We start from the raw sequence: 16,731 nt of genomic DNA on the forward strand, positions 1-16,731 counted from the left end.
AGGTGAGGTAAGTACAGGCCTTTTATATTTTATCAGAGAGTCTGAGCACATTACTTTACATTTTTTTTTCTGGATAACCCCTTTTTAAGTTTGTACTGTCTCACTATTAGGCGGTATTAGTAAATCTGGGCCAATACCTTTTTGGCGTTTTCTACGTAACATATGAAACCTGATGCGCCCTACAGGACTGAGCTTGTCTTCCTATCGCTGCAGAATAGAAGGGAGAATAAACGGATTTAGCCGGTAGCTGGATATAATCTCCCCGTCCTCGGAATAGCAAGAGCTGACAGCCAAGTCTCCAGCGCTCCAAGCCTCATCTCGCTGCGTCTAAAAGCGGCAGATCCCGAGGTTTAGAGGTGGGAGGCAGCGGAAGGTCAGACGGCAAATCCCATCTAATTTCCTGATGACTTAATGTAAAGGGTTTAGTAAGAGACGGCAGCAGGCGGTGGAGCGGCGGGGGCATGCCTGCAGAAGAGCTGCCACACAGGAAACATTTGGATATGAAATAATGCACTGAGCTCTTCCTTATCTCCCCTCAGAGCTATTGACGGGAAGGGGGTCTTCCCTCATCCTGTCTCTGAAGGCATGATTAATGCAGAAGTGCTGGAGCGGTGGTGGAGGAGGAGGAGGCGGCGGATGGGGGGCTTCACCCTGGTGGAGGAGGCGTAGTAGTCTAGTCCTCACTTGAAAACACCTTCGTAGCCCTGTTGACAAGCATCTACCGATTCACTGACAGCTAAAATTAGGTCAGATTTTCTACACGTCGGTGTATTGTAAATTGCGCTGATTCCGCAGCATCCATAACATGGCTGGTGTTTTACATAGGACTGTGTTGTGGAGCTATCGAAAGTATAAAATGAATCTACATTCACACACTTATGATGGTATACCACAGTGTTTCCCAACCAGAGTGCCTCCAGCTGTTGCAAAACTACAACTCCCAGCATGCCCGGACAGCCGTTGGCTGTCCGGGCATGCTGGGAGTTGTAGTTTTGCAACAGCTGGAGGAACTCTGGTTGGGAAACATTGCTCTCTCCTGCTTTAACCCCTTAAGGACGCAGGACGTAAATGTACGTCCTGGTGCGGTGGTACTTAACGCATCAGGACGTACATTTACGGTCCTGTGCATAACCGCGGACATCGGAGCGATGCCCGTGTCATGCGCGGCTGATCCCGGCTGCTGATCGCAGCCAGGGAGCCGCCGGCAATGGCCGACGCCCGCGATCTCGCGGGCGTCCGCCATTAACCCCTCAGGTGCCGGGATCAATACAGATCCCGGCATCTGCGGCAGTGCGCGATTTCAATGAATGAGCGGATCACCCGCAGCGCTGCTGCGGGGATCCGATCATTCAGAACGCCCCACGGAGGTCCCCTCTCCTTCCTCCGTCCGGCTCCCGGCGTCTCCTGCTCTGGTCTGTGATCGAGCAGACCAGAGCAGGAGATGACCGATAATACTGATCTGTTCTATGTCCTATACATAGAACAGATCAGTATTAGCAATCATGGTATTGCTATGAATAGTCCCCTATGGGGACTATTCAAGTGTAAAAAAATGTAAAAGTAAAAAAAAGTGAAAAATCCCATCCCCCAATAAAAAAGTAAAACGTCCGTTTTTTCCTATTTTACCCCCAAAAAGTGTAAAAAATTAATTTAATAGACATATTTAGTATCGCCGCGTGCGTAAATGTCCGAACTATTAAAATAAAATGTTAATGATCCCGTACGGTGAATGGCGTGAACGTCAAAAAAAAAAAAGTCCAAAATTGCTACTTTTTTAATACATTTTATTAAAAAATAATTATAAAAAATGTATTAAAAGTTTTTTATATGCAAATGTGGTATCAGATCATGGCGCAAAAAATGAGCCCTCATACCGCCGCTTATACGGAAAAATAAAAAAGTTAGAGGTCATCAAAATAAAGGTATTATAAACGTACTAATTTGGTTAAAAAGTTTGTGATTTTTTTTAAGCGCAACAATAATATAAAAGTATATAATAATGGGTATCATTTTAATCGTACTGACCCTCAGAATAAAGAACACACGTAATTTTTACCGTAAATTGTACGGCGTGAAAACAAAACCTTCCAAAATTAGCAAAATTGCGTTTTTCTTTTTAATTTCCCCACAAAAATTAGTGTTTTTTGGTTGCGCCATACATTTTATGATATGAGTTATGTCATTACAAAGGACAACTGGTCGCGCAAAAAACAAGCCCTCATAGTAGTCTGGCGATGAAAATATAAAAGAGTTATGATTTTTAGAAGGCGAGGAGGAAAAAATTAAAACGTAAAAATTAAATTGTCTGAGTCCTTAAGGCCAAAATGGGCTGAGTCCTTAAGGGGTTAACTTTCATCTCCAACTTGTGGCTTATCAAAACCACAACTTCTAGCAGGCTATACGACCCCAGAATTGTGCTCTGTAACCGGTGGGTTTCCCAGACTTTTTGGATGAACTTATTAAAATAAATGGAAAGAAGTTGTCCAGCGCTGCTTCCCGTAAAATAGAAAACTTTATTCAGGTAACACCAAGGTACACACAGACACAGTCAACCGCGTGACTCGTTTCAGCTCGTTAGAGAGCCTTAGTCATATGATGGTATGACTAAGGCTCTCTAACGAGCTGAAACGCGTCAAGTGATTGAATATGTCTGTATGTACCTTGGTGTTACCTGAATAAAGTTTTCTATTTTACGGGAAGCAGCGCTGGACAACGTCTTTCTTTGCTACACAAACCACAGGTGTGGTCCGCACCAGTCCGCGCACTGCTGGACAAAGGAGGTGAGCTGAGCATTCGTTCACAGCTTCTACTTTTAAAATAAATATATGTAAATAAAATGTAATAAATAAATACATAACTAATAAATTAAATAAATGAAAATTAAATTAAAAAAAATAATAAAATGTCAAATAAATACCGTACATAACGAAAACATAATATATTAATACATAATTAATAAATTTAATGAAATAAAAAAATAATAAAATGTCAAATAAATACATAATGATAACATAATATAATATAAATAAATTTAAATCAGTTATATTTTTGTTATATACGGTAATTAAAGGGGTACTCCACTGGAGAACATTTTTTTATTTATTTTATTTTATTTTTTTAAATCAACCGGTGCCAGAAAGTTAAACAGATTTGTAAATTGCTTCTATTAAAAAATACTAATCCTTCCAGTACTTATCAGCTGCTTTTACGATCCACACCTCTGTCCCTTTTAGGAACTGTCCAGAGTAGGGGCAAACCCATCCTCCTCCGGACAGTTCCTAAAACGGACAGAGGTGTCGGCAGAGAGCATTGTGGTCAGGTGGAAAGGAAATGAAAAAAGAAAAGAACTTCCTGTGGGGCATAACAACAGCTGAAAAGTACTTGAAGGATTGGGATTTTTTAATAGAATAAATTTACAAATCTGTTTTAACTTTCCGGCACCAGTTGATTTAAAAAATAAATAAAAAATAAAATGTTTTCCGATGGAGTACCCCTTTAAGTATTTGCCCATTTTAAATTGTTCCGTAGAATGGCATATTTGGCACATTGTGTGTTATGATCAGGATCCTGGCTGGATCGGCCCATTGACGCATCGCTTTTAGTCACATGGCACGTTTGCTTTACGTGGCACTTTGATCTCCTGTTAGTAACGGTACATATGTACGCAGCGTTCCGGTGCCGTGACTCCTTTCAGCCTAGTTGGTTACTCCTACCGTCCTACTATGCTGGATGACTCCTCATCATCCATAGCTCATCTAAAATTGTGACATAACCTAGATGACAAGCACACGGCGGCGCGTCATTTGTATAGTATTGTGCTTTTTTTTTTTTTTGAGCCCGCTCATCTTTATCCATCACTGGACTCGGCTCCTGAGGCTGAATCAGTAATGAGTCAACACGGATCGCTTAAAATTCCGAGCATCTGACGGCGCTGGCGCGCTGCTTTGTTTGCATATGTATGTCTTTGAAGTTAGAAAAACATGGGATTGTGTGAGTGTCCAGTAACGTGTTGGACAGGATCAAGAGGGATGTAGCAGACCTTGGTTGTCATTACACTGCTTGTTTTGCGCGTTACGATAATTCAGTAGGTTTACTGAATTGCAATCCTTTGATCTACGCCAGTGTTTTCCAACCAGGGTGCCTCCAGCTGTTGCGAAACTACAATTCCCAGCATGCCCGGACAGCCTTCGGCTGTCCGGGCATGCTGGGAGTTGTAGTTTCACAACAGCTGGAGGCACACTGGTTGGGAAACACTGATCTACACACATGTTACTACATCTATGTACATACAATGCATTTGGAGAGTGTTCAGACCCTTTCACATTTTGTTATGTTGTGGCCTTGTGCTAAAGTAAAAAAAATAGTTGTAGTTTCACAACAGCTGGAGGCACACTGTTTGGGAAACACTGATCTACACACGTTACTACATCTATGTACATACAATGCATTTTGGAAAGTGTTCAGACCCTTTCACATTTTGTTATGTTATGGCCTTGTGCTAAAGTAAAAAAAAAAAAATAGTTGTGGTTTCACAACAGCTGGAGGCACACTGGTTGGGAAACACTGATCTACACACATGTTACTACATCTATGTACATACAATGCATTTGGAGAGTGTTCAGACCCTTTCACATTTTGTTATGTTGTGGCCTTGTGCTAAAGTAAAAAAAATAGTTGTAGTTTCACAACAGCTGGAGGCACACTGTTTGGGAAACACTGATCTACACACGTTACTACATCTATGTACATACAATGCATTTTGGAAAGTGTTCAGACCCTTTCACATTTTGTTATGTTATGGCCTTGTGCTAGAGTAAAAAAAAAAAAATAGTTGTGGTTTCACAACAGCTGGAGGCACACTGATTGGGAAACACTGATCTACACACATGTTACTATATCTATGCACATACAATCCATTTGGAAAGTGTTCAGACCCTTTCACATTTTGTTATGTTGGGGCCTTGTGCTAAAGTTAAAAAAATATATATATATAAAATAAATTATAATTATAATAATAATACCGTAATAAGTAAATAAATATTTAATAAGCTCCCCCCCCCCTTCCCTTCCTCCTCAGTATTTTGCACCTAATATCCCATAATGACAAAAAAAAAAAAAGAATTTTAAAGAATTTAGAAAATTCATTAAAATGTGAAAACTAAAATTTCACATGGACCCTCTGGGGACCTCCCGTTTCTTTTGATCGTCTCTGAAATGTTTCTAGACCTTGGTCAGAGTCACTTGTGGTAAATTCAGCCGATTGGACAGGATTTGGAAAGACACAGCCCTGTCTATGTAAGGTCTCACAGCCGGCAATGCACATTAGAGCAGTAACCAAAACATGAGGTGGAAAGAACTGCCTGTAGAGCTCAGGATTGTGTGGAGGAGGCACAGATCTGGAGAAGGGGACAAAAAATTCTGCTTTACTGAAGGTTCCCAAGAGCTCAGAGGCCTCCATAATTTCTTACTGGAATTCTTCCCACAAATCTAAGTACCGTATATACTCGAGTATAAGCCGACCCGAGTATAAGCCGAGACCCCTAATTTCAACCCAAAATCCCAGGAAAAGTTATTGACTCGAGTATAAGCCTAGGGTGGGAAATACATCATCCCCCCCTGTCATCATCCAGACCCGTCATTAACATCCTCATCATCATCACCGCCTGTCATCATCCAGACCCTCATCATCATCACCTGTCGTCATCCCCTTGTCATCATCCCACACATCCCCCCCTTCATCATCCCCTTGTCATCATCCCCTTGTCATCATCCCCACCCCCCTTCATCATCCCCTTGTAATCATCCCACACCCCCCTTCATCATCCCCTTGTCATCATCCCACACCCCCCCTTCATCATCCTCTTGTCATCATCCCCACCCCCCTTCATCATCCCCTTATCATCCCCACCCCCCTTCATCATCCCACACCCCCCCTTCATCATCCTCTTGTCATCATCCGCCCTCAGTGGTCTTCAACCTGCGGACCTCCAGAGGTTTCAAAACTACAACTCCCAGCAAGCCCGGGCAGCCATCGGCTGTCCGGGCTTGCTGGGAGTTGTAGTTTTGAAACCTCCGGAGGTCCGTAGGTTGAAGACCACTGCGGCCTTCGACATCATCCAGCCCCCTCTCACCCCCCTTTAGTTCTGTACAGTACTCACCTCCGCTCGGCGCTGGTCCGGTGCTGCAGGACTGTCCGGAGAGGAGGTGGTCCGGTGGGATAGTGGTTCCGGGCTACTATCTTCACTGGGGGCGCCTCTTCTCCGCGCTGCGGGCCAGGAATAGAGGCGTTGCCTTGACAATGACGCAGAAGTACGTTGGCAATGAACGCACCTCTGCGTCATTGTCAAGGCAACGTGAATATTCTGGGGCCGGGCCCGAAGCGCTTATAAGAGGCCTTCCCGGTGAAGATAGCAGCCCGGAACCACTATCCCACCGGACCACCTCCTCTCCAGACAGTCCTGCAGCACCGGACCAGCGCCGAGCGGAGGCGAGTACTGTACAGAACTAAAGGGGGGTGAGTGGGGGCTGGATGATGTCGAAGGCCGCAGTGGTCTTCAACCTGCGGACCTCCGGAGGTTTCAAAACTACAACTCCCAGCAAGCCCGGACAGCCGATGGCTGCCCGGGCTTGCTGGGAGTTGTAGTTTTGAAACCTCTGGAGGTCCGCAGGTTGAAGACCACTGCGGGTGGAGAGTTCACTCGAGTATAAGCCGAGGGGGGTGTTTTCAGCACGAAAAATCGTGCTGAAAAACTCGGCTTATACTCGAGTATATACGGTAATCGGAGGAGAAGGGTAAGAGAGATGACTGAAAAGCCAATAGTCACTTTGGCTGAGCTGACCTCTGACCTCTCCTTGTTATGAGCTTAGAAGTCTAGTGGGCGATTCCCTGTTAGTGGCCCCTACTGTAAGGCCGGTTTCACACTACGGAATTTTTGGAAATTCCGGTACAGCAGAGTCCCTTTGCGGACTTCCCACCCGAAAAATCCCCTTGAAAAATCCCTCCAGAACATTAATCTCCGCTCCGCAGACATTGCCGTCTATGGGGATGCCAATGCTTGCACGTTCCAGCCGGAGATTCCGTAGTGTTAGACCGGTCTAAGAGTTTGAATCCAAAGATAACTGTCAGTCACTGATTAGGACCGCCCACTGGACTCCTAAGCTCAGAATAGGCAAAGGTTTTAAAGGGGTACTCCACTGGGAAAAAAAACATTTAAATCAACTGGTGCCAGAAAGTTAAACAGATTTGTAAATTACTTCTTTAAAAAAAAAAAAATCTTAATCCTTCCAGTACTTATTAGCTGCTGTTATGATCCACAGGAAGTTCTTTCCTTTTTGAGTTTCCTTTCTGCCTGACCACAGTGCTCTCTGCTTGCACCTCTGTCCAGTTTAGGAACTGTCCAGAGCAGGATAGGTTTCCTATGGGGATTTGCTCCTACAGTTCCTGACATGGACAGAGGTGTCAGCCGAGAGCACTGTGGTCAGGCAGAATGGAGATTCAAAAAGAAAATAACTTCCTGTGGATCATACAGCAGCTGATAAGTACTAGAAAGGTTAAGATTTTTTAATAGAAGTAATTTACAAATCTTTTTAACTTTCCGGGACAAGTTGATTTAAAAATTTTTTTTTTTTCTAGTGGAGTACCCTTTGCCTATTCTGAGCATAGGAGTCCAGTGGGTGGTCCTAATCAGTGAATTCTAGTCATACAGAATCTTTTTTCCCCCATAAATATAGAAAATTCTCACAGAATGTTCAACCTGATGGCTTTTCTTGAAAGGACATTGACAATTAGGAGGTTGGGGGGGGTCTGTTTCCAGGGAGAATTCTGCCTCGGAAGTCGAGCTCAGGGTGGACAGAAACCTCCCATGGAGCAGAAGGGCTGAGTTAAAGGGGTGCCCCGCCCCTAGACATCTTATCCCTATCCAAAGGATAGGGGATAAGATGTCAGCTCACGAAGGGGTCCGGCCGCTGGGACCCCCGCGATTTCCGGGCCCGCATCGCAACGCTCTGAACAGGGAGGCCTGGGGCTTCCGTGTTTGTGATGTCATGCCCCGCCCCCTCCATTCATGTCTATGGGAGGGGGCGTGACGGCTTTGTACTGTTTGTTTATTTATTTATATATTTTGTTTATTTTAAAATTTTGTCTAAACATACCATCTGGTGTGGATTGCTTTGAACTGGAGGCATGGATGGCTCTCCGGTAATGTCTCATTTACTGTCGTGTTCTTACCGCCATTTTTCCAAAATGTTCTGATAATGATTCAAATTGCGGTAAAACAGTTTTTTTTTTTTTACTACAATTTTGCCAATTTAATGTAAAAAGCGAGCAGTACTGCTGATAAAATGCTGTGTGCGAAAACAGAATGCAGTAATAATATCTCATCTCGGTACATGGGATTCACATTTTCCTGTATGAATTTTTGTGAATTTTAACTTAAAAAAAAAATAAATAAATAAAATAAAAAAAATAAAAAAACATTTTGGCACAAAATTGTGGAAAACAGTGGCCCAAAACCTTACATATTTTCAAAGCAACTCAAGTGATCTTTAAAAATGTAATGAGAAACAACAAACAGGCACGAGATAAATATTAGTTTAACATAAATGAGACGTGAATCGAAACGTGTGCGTTTTTTTATTTGCATATTTCTAATCCCACAAACAAGATAAAGAAAAAAAAAAATGAATGAGCGTCCGCGGGATTTTCCTAATGCGCGTGTTGCTCTTAATTTCACTGTCACTTGTGACTAATTTGCCATTGTTTACATACCCACATGTCACCGCAGAGTAACGTTGCACGTGTGGGCGACATTGTCTTCTGGCTGAATGTGTGAAGGTTTGCTGCCCCCTGCTGGAAAGAAATGAAAATGTAATTGTTTATTCTTTTATTACTACTACAGTACTTCAATTATTCAAAATCAGCGGTCTCCAAACTGTGGCCCTTAAGCTGCTGCAAAACTACAACTCTCAGCATGCCCGGCCAACAAACAAATGTTCTGAATGGCAACCAGAGGGTGAAGGAGACGCCACATAGTCTTTCTAATGCAATTGTGTTCGGATATGACAGGGCAGTGATCTGCAAACTTCGGACCACTCGATGTTGCAAAACTACAACTCCCAGCATGCCCGGACAGCCAACGGCCAACAAACAAATTTTCTCAATGGCAACCAGAGGGGGAAGGAGACGCCACATAGTCTTTCTAATGCAATTGTGTTTGGGTATAATAGGGCAGTGATCTGCAAACTTCGGACCACTCGATGTTGCAAAACTACAACTCCCAGCATGCCCGGCCAGCCAACGTCCAACAAACAAATGTTCTGAATGGCAACCAGAGGGGGAAGGAGACGCCACATATGCTTTCTAATGCAATTGTGTTCGGATATAACAGGGCAGTGATCTGCAAACTTTGGCCCACTCGATGTTGCAAAACTACAACTCCCAGCATGCCCGGACAGCCAACGGCTGTCCGGGCATGCTGGGAGTTGTAGTTTTGCAAGAGCTGGGAAAAGGGAAAAAATAAAATTGTATTGTCTATTATTACTACTACTACTACTCCTATTATTCTATATAAGCAGTCTCCAAACTGTGGTGCTTCAGCTAAAGGCTGGCGGGGCATGCTGGGAGTTGTAGTTTTGCAAGAGCTGGGAAAAGGGAAAAAATAAAATTGTATTGTCTATTATTACTACTACTACTACTCCTATTATTCTATATAAGCAGTCTCCAAACTGTGGTGCTTCAGCTAAAGGCTGGCGGGGCATGCTGGGAGTTGTAGTTTTGCAACAGCTGGAGGGCCACAGTTTTGAGACAACTGTTGTATGTTATTTCAGCACTTCTCCTGTAACTAGATGTCACCTTTAAATGGATGTCCTTAAAGGGGTACTCCACTGGAAAACATTTTTTTTTCTAAATCAACTGGTGCCAGAAAGTTAAACAGATTTGTAAGTAACTTCTATTTAAAAATCTTAATCCTTCCAGTACTTATATGCTCCACAGGAAGTTCTTTTCTTTTTGAATTTCCTTTCTGTCTGACCACAGTGCTCTCTGCTGACACCTCTGTCCATTTTATAGAACTGTCCAGAGTAGAAGCAAATCCCCATAGAAAGCCTCTTCTGCTCTGGACAGTTCCTGATATGGACAGAGGTGTCAGCAGAGAGCACTGGGGTCAGACAGAAAGGAAATTCGAAAAGAAAAGAACTTCCTGTGGATCATTCAGCAGCTGATAAGTACTGGAAGGATTAAGATTTTTTTTTATAGAAGTAATTTACAAATCTGTTTAACTTTCTGGCATCAGTTTATTCATAAAAAAAAATGTTTTCCAGTGAAGTACCCCTTTAAAGGGGTACTCTGTTGCCCCAGGGTTTGGAACATTTTGTTCCAAATGCTTGGAGCGGGCGGTGGGGGTCATGCTGTCACGGCCACGCCCCTCAATGTCACGTCACGCCCCCTCAATGCAAGTCTATGGTGGGGGGCGTGACTGCCACCACACCCCCTCCCATAGACTTGCATTGTGATGTCCCGTTGGGTGTGGCCATGATATCACGACCCAGTTTCTCAGTTCAGTTTCATTGAAGCACATGTAGCAGAGTTGTAATACCACACATAACCTGAGGACAGGAGTGGCGCTGTTTTTAGAAGAAAGCAAATTTTTTTTCTAATCCTGGATAACCCCTTTAACATAAATATGCATTTTTACTTTGGAGTCTTTTGTTTTATTCACATACCCTAAATCAAATGGGGTCCTAGAGTATTTGCCCCTTGCCCATGTCTGTTGTCACCCAGCTTTTCTTAGAATACATGTAACAAAAATGTCTAAAAGAACGAGTGCTCAATGACTGATGCTCATTGAATACATACACTTATGCTATTCTATCACATTAATACAGTGTTTTCCAATCAGGGTGCCTCCAGCTGTTGCAAAACTACAGTTGCAGGCTGTCCGGGCATGCTGGAGATAGTAGTTTTGCAACAGTTGGAGGCACCCAGGTTGGGAAACACTGGTTTAGACTTTTTGGATGAACTTTAATACAATAAATGCATTTACGTAAATTGTTAATAAATAAGTAAATTAAATAAATAAATAATTAATTGCATGCCCAGAGAAGTTGTTGTTTTGCCACAGGATCCCTCCTGCTGTGGAAAAACTACAACTCCCAGCATGCCCAGACAGCCGTTGGCTGTCTGGGCATGCTGGGAGTTGTAGTTTTGCCACAGCTGGAGGTACCCTGGTTGGGAAACACTGAATTAAATGGGTACTCCGGTGGAAAACCTTTTTATTTTATTTATTTATTTTTTTAAATGAACTGATGCCAGAAAGTTAAACAGGTTTGTAAATGACTTCTATTGAAAAATCTTTACCCTTCCAGTACTTTTTAGCAGCTGTATACTACAGAGGAAATTCTTTTCTTTTTGAATTTATTTTTTGTCTTGTCCACACTGCTCTCTGCTGACACCTCTGTCTGTGTCAGGAACTGACAGTTCCTGATACGGACAGAGGTGTCAGCAGAGAGCACTGTGGACAAGACACAAAAGAAATTAAAAAAGAAAATAATTTCCTCTGTAGCATACAGCTGCTAATAAGTACTGGAAGGACAATTTTTTTTTTAATAGAAGTCATTTACAAATCTGTTTAACTTTCTGGCACCAGTTGATTTAAAAAAAAAATAAATAAATAAATAAATAAATGTTTTCCACCGGAGTACCCATTTAATGTATTGCCATTCAAGAGATGATGGTGCCAAATAGCAAAATTTATAATGGTGCCACTTCCTGGTTTGGCGTTGCATTTTATCGCTGCACGCTGCAGAGACTATAAGAAGGGTTTGGGGCTAAAAAGGGCAAGGGACACATACCCTAAGACCCCATTTGCTTTATGTTATGTGAGTGCAACAGAAGACCTCATGGCAATAATGCCTATTCATTTTAATGGGGTTATCCATAATTATAAAAAAAACATAGCTGATTTCTTTCAAAAACAGCGCCACTCCTGTCCTCAGGTTGTGTATGGTATAACAACTGGGCTCCATTCACTTCAATGGAACTGAGCTGCAATACCACTCACAACCTGATGACGGGCATGGTGCTGTTTTTGGAAAAATATCATCTCTGTTCTTCTATTTCTGGATAACCCCTGTAAATGATGTGTTCTCATGTTTCTTTTGATCAGGTCTTTTTCACTTTTTGTGTATCGTGCCCTTTGATCTGTTTTTATATACACACATTGTGACCGCTATCTTCCTGTATGTGGTCATCTGTAGGTGTCGTCAGACCCGAGCGTTGCCTCAGTACATCACACTAACTCTGCATTCTTCTCTTTCAGATCCTTTTCGATCAGGCGCAGCGCTCCGTACGGCAGCAGCTTCACACCTTTGTTAAAGAGTGAGTCCATTTTGTTCTTCTTTATATAGGTTTAATAATGTTTATTGCTAAAACTGTGCCAGCCGGGCACACGCCTTTCATGGCTGGCATCCTAAGTGTCACCACGCTTGTTTTCTCATCAAGTGGAAAAAGGGGTAGGAGTTCTTACTAGGAGACCTTGTCTATCCACCTACATGCTGTAAAGTTCTTCCAGCCTCTTATTTTGCTGTTCAAGCGTCGATACAGAGTAGTCCCGAAGGCCCCTTTAGGGTAGGGTCACACATAAAGCATTCGCATCATATCTTGCTGCATATTTTCTGCTGCTGATTTTCCTACCCATTGATGTCAACAGCAGCAGATAATACACTGTGACTGCTGTATGCGTGACCCTACCTTTACCCTGAATTGTAAGGATCCAAATATGAAGATAAGATTAGAGTTAGGTTCAGAACTATAGTAAAAAAATGGCGCATTTAAAAAAAAAAAAATTAGTGGGTTTTAGAATAGGCATTTTTATTTGCCGTTTTTGCATTGCAGGTCATGTGATTCATTCATGTGACTCGTCATGTGATTTCTATTAAAGAATTGGGAGAGCTATCGATTTTATATCTGTATCTTATATCTATCTATCTTATGTCTATTTCATAGCTATCTAGCAAGTTCATATTTATTTGTCTATCATCTATCTCATATCTATCTATCTCATATCTATCTATCTATCTATCTCATATCTATCTATCTCATATCTATCTATCTATCTATCTCATATCTATCTATCTCATCTATCTCATATCTATCTATCTATCTATCTCATATCTATCTATCTCATCTATCTCATATCTATCTATCTCATCTATCTCATATCTATCTATCTCATCTATCTCATATCTATCTATCTATCTATCTATCTATCTATCTCATATCTATCTCTCATATCTATCTCATATCTATCTATCTATCTATCTCATATCTATCTCATATCTATCTATCTCATCTATCTCATATCTATCTATCTATCTCATATCTATCTCTCATATCTATCTCATATCTATCTATCTATCTCATATCTATCTATCTCATATCTATCTATCTATCTCATATCTATCTCATATCTATCTATCTATCTCATATCTATCTCATATCTATCTATCTCATATCTATCTCATATCTATCTATCTCATATCTATCTCATATCTATCTATCTCATATCTATCTATCTATCTCATATCTATCTATCTATCTATCTCATATCTATCTATCTATCTCATATCTATCTACCTCATATCTATCTACCTATCATCTATCTATCTCATATCTATCTATCTCATATCTATCTACCTACCTCATATCTATTTACCTACCTCATATCTATCTATCTCATATCTATCTAACTCATATCTATCTATCTAACTCATATCTATCTATCTAACTCATATCTATCTCATATCTATCTATCTATCATATATCTATCTATCTATCCATCTCATATCTATCCATCTCATATCTATCCATCTCATATCTATCCATCTCATATCTATCCATCTCATATCTATCTATTTCATATCTATCTATCTATCTATCTATCTATCTATCTATCTCATATCTATCTATCCCATATCTATCTGTCTATAATCTATCAATCTCATATCTATCTATCTACAGTGCATTCCAAACTGGGGACCCCCAGCTGATTCAAAACTACAACCTCCAGCATGGCCTGACAGCCAACGGCTGTCCAGGCATGCTGGGAGTTGTAGTACTGGAACAGCTGGAGGTCCAGAGTTTGGAGACCACTAATATATACGTTTCTTATATAATTACCACCATGTATGAAACTAGATGGAATAAACACCACTTTTATTTTCATCTGAACTTGGAGTGCTGCAGTTTTCTTTTGGAATATACCTACCTGCATCCCGTGACCTGGGTTTTGACTGATAGCACCCACTGCTATTTGGTGTGCTGCTCCATATTGGATTTCATGTATTAAATTAGATATATCAGCAATCACCTTGTAAAACACAAATTGTAGCCCCCTCACCCCACTTATACGGGTTAGATAACGGAGAGCGATAGCGCCCCCTCAGGATATCTGCAGTGTCTGACACGCTGCGTTCTGTCAGTCCATGAGGCGTCTCACATGTGCATTCATATATATGAGGCAACCTCCATCACTTTGTTCTTCAGAATAATTTGTGAGCGGGCGGTGTGATTTTGCAGGGGGTCCCCATCTTCCCCGTGTGGTAACTGTGGGGCCCCTGCAGTACTGGTAGGGGCCGGCCTCTGCAGCAGCTGCGCAGGTTCTCAGTGCAATGGATGTATGTAGGCCACGCACCATCGCTGGCAGGCGGAGGGAGACAGTTTCCATAGTAACGGGTAATTAAGTGAGAATCTGTCAGAAGCAGAAGCTCTCTGTTTATGGCGGGGGAGGGGGACTTATACTCTCCTGACATCTTCCACGCTTTACTTCTCTTCCTTCCTGTGCGTCTTTCCCAGTCAGACGTGTCCATGGTTTACACTTGAGCAGAGCGGTGTATACAAGATGTCCGCCTATACATAGGGAAATACATTGCAGCCTATGAAAGCAATATTGATGGCTTATTCCAGTATTTACCAACTGGTGTGCCTCCAGCTGTAGAAAAACTACAACTCCCAGCATGCCCGGACAGCCTTTGGCAGCTATATGACATGTAGATAGAGGTGTACACTCACTGGCCACTCTATTAGGTACACCTCAGAACGGAGTTAGATCCCCTTTTTCCTTCATTTTCCTGGCATACTTTCTTCAAGGTGCTGGAAACATTCAGCAGAGATTTTTCTCTATATACACATGATGACATCACACAGTTCTTCCATATGGCCATGATGACATCACACAGTTCCTCCATATGGACATGATGACATCACACAGTTCTTCCATATGGCCATGATGACATCACACAGTTCCTCCATATGGACATGATGACATCACACAGTTCCCCCATATGGACATGATGACATCACACAGTTCCCCCATATGGACATGATGACATCACACAGTTCCCCCATATGGACATGATGACATCACACAGTTCCCCCATATGGACATGATGACATCACACAGTTCTTCCATATGGCCATGATGACATCACACAGTTCTTCCATATGGCCATGATGACATCACACAGTTCTTCCATATGGCCATGATGACATCACACAGTTCTTCCATATGGCCATGATGATATCACACAGGTCCTCTATATGGACATGATGACATCTAGGGATGTAAGAAAAAATCGATTCTCGCGATAATCGCGATTTTTCATTTGCCGATACAGAATCGATTCAAAATATTTTTGAATCGATTCTTTTAGGGATGTGAAATTTTTATCTGCGGACGCCCGTATCTTGCCTGCCAACGAGCCCGCGGAGCTCCGGTACAGGTGTTCGGTCCCCGGGCTGTATTCTTCTTACTTCCTGTTAGTCCGGCACGTCACATGGAGCTTCAGCCTATCACCAGCCGCAGCGATGTCCCGCCTCCGCTGGTGATAGGCTGAAGCTCCATGTGACGTGCCGGACTAACAGGAAGTAAGAAGAATACAGCCCGGGGACCGAACACCTGTACCGGACTGTACCGGAGCTCCGGGGGCTCGTTGGCAGGTAAGAGAAAGTGCGTTTTATTTTATTTTGCAGCCCGGACGGGATAACATGAGAAAAGTGTGCACCGGAGTACTAGATCGCCGCTGTCAAAGCTGACAGCGGCGTCTATTGGGATCTATGAATGCTCCCAGGTGGGCGATATATCGCGATATATCGCGATGTATCGTCACCTAGACGGTATCGCGATATATCGGGATATATCGAATCGCCACACTGGTATCGCGATTCGAATCGAATCGCCAAATTCTTGGCGATTCACACCCCTAATGACATCACACAGTTCCTTCATATAGACATGATGACATCACACAGTTCACCCATATGGACATGACATCACACAGTTCCTCCATATGGACATGATGACATCACACAGTTCCTCCATATGGACATGATGACATCACACAGTTCTTCCATATGGACATGATGACATCACACAGTTCCTCCATATACACATGATGACATCACACAGTTCCCCCATATGGACATGATGACATCACACAGTTCTTCCATATGGACATGATGACATCACACAGTTCCTCCATATACACATGATGACATCACACAGTTCCTCCATATGGACATGATGACATCACACAGTTCCTCCATATGGACATGATGACATCACACAGTTCCCCCATATGGACATGATGACATCACACAGTTCCTCCATATGGACATGATGACATCACACAGTTCCTCTATATGGAAATTATGACATCACACAGTTCCTCCATATGGAC

At 42.4% G+C, this 16,731-nt stretch overlaps 1 protein-coding gene across 1 annotated transcript in view; it reads left to right on the plus strand.

The window, feature by feature from the left end:
• ACAP3 (ArfGAP with coiled-coil, ankyrin repeat and PH domains 3) overlaps nt 1-16,731 on the plus strand; it is a 136,776-nt gene that overhangs the window by 56,223 nt on the left and 63,822 nt on the right. Inside the window, exon 5 of the mRNA XM_056544829.1 lies at nt 12,315-12,373. Coding sequence (XP_056400804.1) covers nt 12,315-12,373 — 59 coding nt within the window. The remainder of the gene's footprint in view (nt 1-12,314; nt 12,374-16,731) is intronic.

This window comes from Hyla sarda, chromosome 10 (assembly GCF_029499605.1).
Source record: "Hyla sarda isolate aHylSar1 chromosome 10, aHylSar1.hap1, whole genome shotgun sequence".
NCBI lineage: Eukaryota > Metazoa > Chordata > Amphibia > Anura > Hylidae > Hyla > Hyla sarda.